This window comes from Notothenia rossii (genome assembly GCF_949606895.1).
Source record: "Notothenia rossii genome assembly, chromosome: 6".
Classification (NCBI taxonomy): Eukaryota; Metazoa; Chordata; class Actinopteri; order Perciformes; family Nototheniidae; genus Notothenia; species Notothenia rossii.
The window spans coordinates 16,369,578-16,379,181 of record NC_136909.1 but is presented as its reverse complement, the minus strand read 5'-3'; the positions used below and the strand labels follow the sequence as shown (position 1 = coordinate 16,379,181).

Here is a 9,604-nt window from a genome sequence, read left to right as displayed (position 1 = left end):
TTTTCTGCTCAGTTTCCAGTCTTATGGTTAAATAAGCTAACTGGCTAGAGTAACGTCAATCTCTTTCATTTTGATATCAATCTCTTGTCTGCATGATAAATATGAAGCTACAGACAGCCAAACTGGCTTTGTATTAAGATATCAAAACCCAATACTGGCACCTCTAAAGCTCTTTACATAATATGTTATTTTTAATCCATACGAAAACCAAAGTGTAAAAAGCCACATTTTTCCTTTTCCTTGGGGTTATGAATATGATAATTCCTTGGCTGAGACCAGTAATTGGAGTCTGCATTGGTCGCCTGTATGCTCCCAGCCAAAACATAATCCAGTTCAAGCTCCCTCTAAAACCACAAGCTGTCGCTTTCATACAAGCATTTTATTTTTTTCTTGAAAAAATGAGACAGCTGTACAGTTTGGTGTTAGTTAATTAGTGAGCATCAGAGCTGCTGATACTGTCTTTTTTAACCTTCAGATTGCTGTCTCGTACTGTTTCCAGTGTTTATGCTTAGATAGCCATCTCCTGGCTCTAGTTACATATTTACTCTCAAATAAGCACTATCTGTCTAATAATGCCTTTGTTTCCTGGTAAGAAATGCATATGAATCATCATGCAGAGGAAAATGGCTCTTGCTGGAGCCCCTTAATTGAATGCAGACATCATTAAGGGTATTAATTAAACCTGTGCTTTCTCTGGCACGTCTAACTGTCTGCTGTATGAATTAACCCTACAGGCCCTTTTCACAGCTGCCACTTTGACAAAACACAGGTGTAATGACTGTATAACATTGTTTGTATACAACAATTCTACACCCTAATCTTCTTCAACCTTGAACAAGCAATTCAAATAAAAAGGAAAAGTACAGTTTGTACAATCCCCAGCAATAAATAAATGTTAGGTCCCACTTTTGTTGACATACTTCTTTTCAAGCAAAATAACCACCTGAGTGAGCCTGGGCTGCTTCAGGCTGCCGTAGTCCCTCCAACCGTCTTTAATAAAGTGCCTTTAATAGCATAGTGCCCCGTGTCACCTTGAAGGAAATGCATGGAAACCCCTGAGGAAGCTGTAACCAGGCAACTAAAGCTAGCTGGTCAACCTCTTACTTTCTGATCAAAGAGAAATGGAGGTCAGACTCAGAGGTCACGTCGTAAATTGTCAAGGCAAGATTATGAAGATGAAATCTCATGATCGATCTATCTATCTATCTATCTATCTATCTATCTATCTGTATTTACTTAACTCAACATGTTTTTTTTGTATTCCTGTTCAATGCCTTGATAACTTTTCAAAGCTGTAACACAATAATTTTCCATCTAGGGATCAATAAAGTCCATCCATCCATCCATCGCTCCATCTTTAAGCCTCTATTCTGATCTCATTTTCTTCATGTGAGGTCTAAAATTCAATCCCCAGGAAAAACTGTCCTGCACCAATTAGGGGATTTCTATTCCTGGCTGTCAAGTCTGCTTGTGTTATGCAAGACAACACTCTGTGTGTGTGTTTGTGTGTGTGCGTGTGTGCGTGTGTGCGTGTGTGCGTCTGTTATTAATATTACAGAAGACACAGGAGAAATGTAGTAAATGTCTGCAGTGCATGGTGGCTATTTCTACATTTATTCACAAAGCAGAGACATTCATGACTGTGTTGACTTGAATTTTATTTGGAGGATTATATGTGTGTAACCCCGGGTCTGACTCATGAGCAGGCTGACCAAATGTCCATGTTGTTGTGATTTCCAAACAGGTACAAGACAGGAAATGATATAAACACTCCCTCACAGAATGAGGAAACGTCCAATCCAAGGTGGAACATTAGGGCAATCTGATAGTAAGAGGAGAAGGAAATACCAAGTTGATCTATGTGTTTGACCCCTAGATGAGCTAACTGTCACTTTCAATGCGTCCTAGAGATGTTAGCATGTTTAACACCATCTTTAGGATTCCAGAGGCAACAGTCCCTCTGACCTTTTCATCTGTCAGAACAAAAAGATGAGTTCCTTATACCCAAGGGGATCAAAGGTACATGGGGCCCATTACTTTATCTGACATCATTGCATACAAATGAAACATGTTTTGCAGCACCTGATGGCTTATATAACATATATCTTAAAACATAAGGCTTAGGGGGACTCTGGAGATTCACTGTACATCCTGTGTGTTTTTTAACACATAGATCTTCACATGTGGAGAAGGATTTCAACATAAAAAAGACTTATATTTCAATAAGGCAACAAAAAAAGCTTCAACTAATTAAAAAGAGACAGACAAAACAGGGTGAATGATGTCCTCTTCTTAGGAAGGCACAAAAAAAACAGTGAATTTAAATGCTGAAAACAACAGCTTGAGGAAATCTCTCGCCAGCGATGTAGTTCATGTTGTTCCTGTGATCGGGAGAGACTGCTTATGCGAATCTTTCTAAATGAAAAATGCGGAGAGCCAAGATGCTAATGTTGTTGGAACGGCTCCACTGACAAGGAGAGTGTGGCCCTGTGGACTCATTACATTTTTGCTTCAGCTGAGCTTCATTTCATAGCGCAGTAATGTGCTCGTATTAGCCCCTTCGCTGTTACTTTGGTAACAATGTAAAATGGCACAATTTAAGTTCCAGTTATTGTCAAGTGTCGCTGGAGTACGTCAGCACCTCCGGCATCTTGGGTCCTTTCTTCCACACAAAAAGAACACCTGCTGCTTCATTCAGTGGTTTTTACAAAGGAAAAACAGGTGAGCAGAGGGGAATGACAGTCTCTAAAGGCCAGCTCAGGCAAAAAAACACTGTCAATCATGTCCCAAAGGACTTCTGAGAGCTCTCTTATGGGCTAAATTGCCCATTGAAAACGGTTTGGTGGGTTGAGTGAGTCGCTGTCAGTTCAAAAACAGGTTTGACTTTCTGTAAGCTGTCAAAACATGCAACACTTAACCTCCTGACTTCATTTCCAAGGCTATAAAGCTGCAAAAGCTAACCCTGATATACTTCTTTGAGACCGATGTGAGTATAACTGTTAACATGCCTTCCCACAGACTGAATATTTAGCACAATTCCCATTTATGTGTCATGCTGTTTTTGTTTCTTTCCCATGCTATTTAAGATCTAAGGCATAAAACACAACACTACAAGCACATCTAAAATGTGTTGTGATCTCAGACGCCCCCCTGAATAATGCACAGAGATGAAGCACACTTAATTTCAACTTTTGGAAAGAGACATATTTTTTTTATAACACTGTATGTACGATTCTTTTTTTTTACTGTACACAACATACCACAGCAAAGACGAGTTTTGTTTGTGAGCACATCAACACTTTAATCCCGCACTTCACACAGTTTCCTGAATTGGAAATGATGCAGTCTGGTTCAGTAAACGTAACATTCTATGCTTTTTTTCCTGACAACTTGAAAATGTGACACCTCCTACTAGAACAAGTACAATGGATTTTCACTTGAAGTCGATTTTGGAGCATATCCATCGACACCGACTTCAGGAATAAGCCGTCACATAACAATGGAAGAACACATTGTCTGGTACACCATCAACTAAAGGGCACTATTTGTAATTGCCTTAATTGAATTGAAATTAGAGATACATTTGTGAAGTAAAACCTGTTTTGCATGTAAATTGTTGTCAAAATATGTCACGATCTTATTGATCTTGTTACAGTAAACAATCTCGCAAAGCTTTCTCCTTTTGTGCTCAAGTTTTATGGGAATATCTTAGAAATGAGAAAAAATACGCTGCACTGCTGAGAGTTTAATTTGCTGAACACTTGCCAAAAAAACATCAATTTGTCACAAGCAATGACACTTGCATCTGAAACACTTGGAAATCGGAAGTTGGACAATCAAACAGAGAAAATGTCGTCCTCCCCAGTCGTCCGGAACGCATCATTAGGACAAATCAATTATCTGGTAAAGCTGCGATGGATGTGGATGAACTGACAACCAAGAGGGCAGCTTCAAATCGACATGTGTTCAACACACACTCAGAGAGCAAGGCAGACGTGAAGTTTGGCAAACAAACTGAAAAGCAGTACACGAAGATCAAACAGGCAAAAATGTAACTCATCTAAACAAAAGATTACAACATAGACGCTATCATTAAAGATAAGAGATAGTAAAGTTTAATTCAATACCACCAAGAAAAGTGACGTACAACAGGTTTCCTAGGAGATATCTGCTATGCTACACAGTGCTCTTTATTCCCCACCACACCATTAACTATAACTGTGTTACATATTTTACAGGCTATACGAGTATTTAGTAATGTTATATACAGCAGACGAACCGTGCTCTGACATCGCCCTCTACTGCCTTTTTTTATTTTGTTTTATGGCACTTGATATATGGTTGTTGAATGGCACATTTATGAGTAAAAACATCCCACACCCACAATACACTGCAGACCTTGGCGGACAGAGTGGAGTGTATCTCTTGGAAAGGTTCTCTGTAAAAGACCATTACAATGAATGTGGTGATTTTAGGTAATACGAAATGCATTAAGACGATGGGAGTAAATAGTTTCAATGAACGCCTGGAGGCGCATTTAATGCACTAATGTTCCCTCCTTCAGTTGTGTACTCTAATAAACTACTCTGTAGATAATCATTAACAAATCACATTTTACAATCTCTTAATATGTCGTCAATTCTATTAATATAAAACAGCAAAACTGAGAAGAAAATTTGCAGTTTCTTAACCCCTTTTGTCCATTTACATCTCTTGAGTGGTTCCATTGCTCACATTTTAATAAGAGAAAGTGTGAAAAGCAACTCCTTAATAGCTGACATTTATTAAAATCGTGACAATCTGAGTAGATCCCAGTGCTTTAGAGAGAAAACATGACTGATGAATACCAGATTAAAGCTGTCTCTTCATTTGTATGTGCCCACAGCACATGGGGAAAGGACTATACAGACTGCAAAAGTGCTCATGTGAAGTGCCTTCATACCTTACAATACTTGTCCGACCTTTGCACCATCAATTTGTTATCTACTTCCCCTTACATGTGAATCGATGGCCTCGCACCATACAGGTTAACTGTCTTCAGTCGAATCTCTGGGCTGCTGTTATGAGATTTATAACCTTGTAAATGTCAACCTCAATTTTGGACGCAACAAAGCAAGAAAAGCTCCAAAGGATGACACAATGGGGGCTGTAGAGGCCCCCATAAGTCTCTTTGTCTTTCACTGAAAAGGCTTGGGTTTAAGTATTGATACTGATAGATCCATTGCTCAAAATTGACCCCTTGGTGACCTCTGTGCTGACGGTGGAGAGGGGCACGCTCTCGTACCTCTCGGTCACCCCCCAGCAGCGACAGCGCAGTAGGGTGGACTTGAGCTGTTTCTGGAAATTGCTGTTGAGGAAACCGTAGATGATGGGGTTGACGCAGGTGGAGGCCATGGCCGTGAGGTGGCAGAAAGAGAAAATGACGTCATGGCCACAGGACGGGATGGCCTCGTGGTTCCAGTCGAACACCGTGTTGAAGATATTGAGCGGGAGCCAGGAGATGGCGAACGCCACCACGATGGCGATTAACATGGCGTTGATCCTCGTGGCCCCTTTGTTTTTCTTTTGGGTGGTGTTCCTGCCGCGATCCACCATGTCCTTCCTCCTCCTGAGGCGCAGGTAGACGTGCATGTAGCAGAGCATGACGAGGGTGAGAGGGAGGAAGTACTGGAAGATGAGCAGGGAGGTGGTGTAAGCTCGCCGCTCCTGAACGGATGGCCACCGCTCCATGCACACAAGCTGGTCGCTGACTGGGAAAGGCATGCTGAGGTTCTGGAAAGGCGCCATGAGGACGCTGTACGAGAGGAAAGGCACAGAGATTAGGCACGCCACGGTCCAGGTGACAGCCACCGCCAGGTAGGACTGCCCCACCATGGGCTTCCATCCAGTCGGGTGGACAATGAGCTGGTAGCGCTCCATGGCGATGAGGACGAGGGAGAAGATGGACACAGTGACGGATATACACTGGATGAAGGGCGTGAGCTTACAGAGGAGGTCCCCTAAGATCCAGTGGTCCATCAGGGTGTAGATAATGGTGACCGGCAGGCACACAATGCACATGAGGATGTCAGAACAGGAGAGGTTGGCGATGAAGACGTTGGTGACGTTTCGCATCTCCTTGTGCCGTGTGATTACAAACACCAGGCAAGAGTTCCCAATGAGACCCACCGCCATTACCGTGCTGTAAGCGATGATGAGGAAGGTGGTGCCACTCACTGAGAGGGAGCAGTCATCTGTGAAATCCCACGGTATCTCCTTCCACAAGGCTTGGTTGTGGTTGGTGTTGTGCTGCAGCTCCATGGTGAATTTCCTCGGCTCACTTCAAAGGTTGTGGACTAATCAAACTAATTTATTGTGTCACACCTGCTGTAATTACTTCATGAATATCATTTGCATTCTTTTACAGCTTTCCCCCCATCCTTAATTCTCCCCAGTGTATGGACCAGCCTTCATTTGCTGCCTGAAAAACAGAAAGAAAACGAAATGAATAACCTTAAAGAAATGTCAAGTAATGAACGTTTTTCTATAAAGTTATGAACTCTTGATATATATAGAGGTTGGTGTATCACTCAAATTGAAATGTAGCTGCTGTAAAAAACTGCAGCATGAAAAGAAATTGACCCCTGCTGAAAAAGCTAATTTCATCAGAGACTGTTCCTTCTTTTAAATGAGAATACGTGCCAAAAACGAATTTTAAATACAAGACGGGGCTTTAAATCTCAGTGCCTCTGCGTGTAATTCAACAAGTGTTTTTGATGTGTTAAGTGTTCCAGTTTGACCTTAGCACACGCTGCCAGTGATTCATTAAAGCCTAACAAAACACAGAGACTTAGGAGAGAAATATTTGATGTTGTTATGCAGATATCATGAGGTAAATGTTCTATCTCCTCAAGGACATAAGAAGAAATGATGCGCTATAATGACATGGTAATTTCAATCTCCATCACAATACATAATGATGACTGCTCCTTTAGAGACCATGGGTACCTCTCGCTGTTTTATCCCCTTTTGACAGTGGGAATGTATTGAGTTTTTGTCCCTAAAGGAACATACACCTCTCATTGTCGCTGAGCATTCACAATAGCTTCCCAGACGCTAAAGCACATTTAGTTCTCCCAATCTTGACGAATTAATGTACTGGAAAGAAAGCAAAACAGAAATACAATTTTGTGGCACCAAGAACATCTTACTAGTGTGTGTGGACGTGCACATATTCATGTGTCTGGATGTGTGTGTGCAGCAGTGAAAATAGCACTGATTAACCAAACTGTTTGGCCCAAGGCTCATTCCTCAGATAATAGTTTTGCATCACCTATGTTCTAACAGAAAGAAATCTACAGGATTTAAAAGGACCAGAGGACTCCTTATCAAGACGTGGACAGATGACGTTTTTTGCTTGTGGCTGTCCCTATGATGAGCAGAAATGTTGTATTTGCATGTGTTCATGTGTGGTGTTTTCAAAAAAAGACAGAATAATCATAACAAAAAGTAAACCCTTGTACCTGGAGCTAAGTGCGGTAAAACCACTTGAATTTATTCAGTGGTTCACACTCTTCTCTGTCAAGGCGTCTGGATAATTAATCCTCCCCCTTGATGTCAACCCGATTAAACCTGGCTGGATTTCTGGATATGTGGCGCGGTATCATGCTGCAGCCTTGATGCTGATTATTTATGGCAGAACTTGGACACTTAAAGTGATGTATTGCTGCGTGTTGTGTCTGCTGGAAAATGGCAGTCCGAGGGATGTTAGAAGTACATTTACTGAGGTAACTCATACAGACATGGCCTGCATAAAAATATACTATTTGAAAGCAAAACCAGAAAAAGAAACAAGGATTCATGGGAATTTATCTAAAAATAGTGATTACAGCTGAGCGATAATGAAACATTATAATTGTTGTCTCTCTGTGGAATCCTATTGCAATTAACTTATATATATATACATATCAATACATTAATATTATGATACACAATACAATTCTCTAAATTGATTGAAGAATGACATATTTGACTCAGCAAATCAGATCAAACTAAGTTCAATAAATCTATTGTCTTATTTGTATTACTCTGTATGTTTCGCATGCATGTAACATATTAGTCAGGAGATATGTTTATTAATTTAACTTGAAACTTAAACTTTTTTTGCACTCAAATGAATCATACAACTAGGATATAATTTTCATTTGTCAAGTATTTTGTTCACACAGGAGAATTTAAAACCGGTTTTCCATGTGTTGTATAATATAGATTATTTATTTAATATCATGCCGGCAAACAAGCTATGTCGTGCTGTATCGAGTTATGAAATACAAGATGTGGCAATTTAGCTCAGCCCTAATGTGGATGTTTTGTAAATATTTATGTATTTATAATCCTTCACATTTCAGTCCCCTCACTAAAGCACTTTGACACAGGTCGTGCAGGAATGATATACGCATCATGTACCTGGAAGAGAAACGCATTCGGGATGAAAAGTGTCAGAATGGTTACTGTATGTGCACCCTACCCTGTGTGTCTGCAGCTGTCCTGTACCCCCTGTCTGTCTCTCTGTCTGTATGCAGCTGTCTGTGTGTATTCAGCACCGGACAGTCGGAGGAGACCCCCACTTAGAACCGGGGGGGCACCCGTCACTAATTTCTACCTGAACCTCCACTAAACACCTCTCCTAACACTTTATTTTAATTGAGCACTACAATAACCAAGAACAAAAAACTATAAACCCCACCAACAAAAGGAATAATCACAAATACCCGCGTCAACGATAAGGTTGTAAAAACTCGCTATGCACAACGTAAAGAACCCTTGAACACATATTTTTGACTATTTATCATTTTAAGCTTTGTCGTAGCATGTCATAAAAGAAAAACGACCCTATAGAAAAACATAATTTCTTACTTTTAGTTGACCCTCCAACACAAAGAGTTGCATGCTGTGCTGTATAACGGAATAACGTGTTTTAATTAGCCGTCAAATGTCTTACCGAGGAGGGGTCTCTTCTCGGGCTGCCCGCGCTGCTTCGCATCAGGTGAGACACAACAAGAGTTTTTGGTCGAGCAGAAGGTAGGAGGCGTCCTGTCGAAACTGAGATATCTCTAAAAGCGACCTTATGCCTCAGACTCCGGCAGGAGATGTGATTGGGAACATGTTACATAATAAATTCTCGGTGGCTCGCACGCACGTCCGCACGCATGTACTGCACACGCGCGCTCAGGCACGCGCCTTTAGAGTGGCCAGTGGGGGAATTGAGTTGTTTGAAATGTGTACAGTATTCATGATCTGTCTCATTAGGTCTGTTGTAAAAAAGACATGCTAAGCCTTCCCATTTTGATGCGAGTTTCATTCATCACCAAAGAGAAATCGCTGTAATATCACAGTAATAAAAGGTTTAAAATTGCCATAATGATTGCTATATAATGTCTATAGCTTATACATCATGGATGTAACTTATATCATATTGGGTTACTCTTTCCAAATGGGGGACATTTTTAAATCAAGTCTATAAATTAAAATATCGAGTTAGTTGTGGATAAACAGAGACAATGCTGTCTTGAGAAATGTAGACAGATTTTGTCTGTAGGTTTTCACACTCTGCGAGGCTCTGTGG

The 9,604-nt window shown here is 40.8% G+C and overlaps 1 protein-coding gene across 1 annotated transcript; it reads right to left on the bottom strand.

Moving 5' to 3' along the window:
* Positions 1–3,725: 3,725 nt before the first annotated feature.
* On the bottom strand, positions 3,726–9,122 carry npy8br (neuropeptide Y receptor Y8b). The gene is made up of 2 exons (XM_079688864.1): positions 8,981–9,122; positions 3,726–6,460 (listed from the first exon to the last, which is right to left on the bottom strand). Exon 2 carries the CDS (start codon positions 6,298–6,300, stop codon positions 5,197–5,199), a length of 1,104 nt encoding a protein of 367 aa, XP_079544990.1. The 5' UTR covers positions 6,301–6,460; positions 8,981–9,122; the 3' UTR covers positions 3,726–5,196.
* Positions 9,123–9,604: the final 482 nt, after the last annotated feature.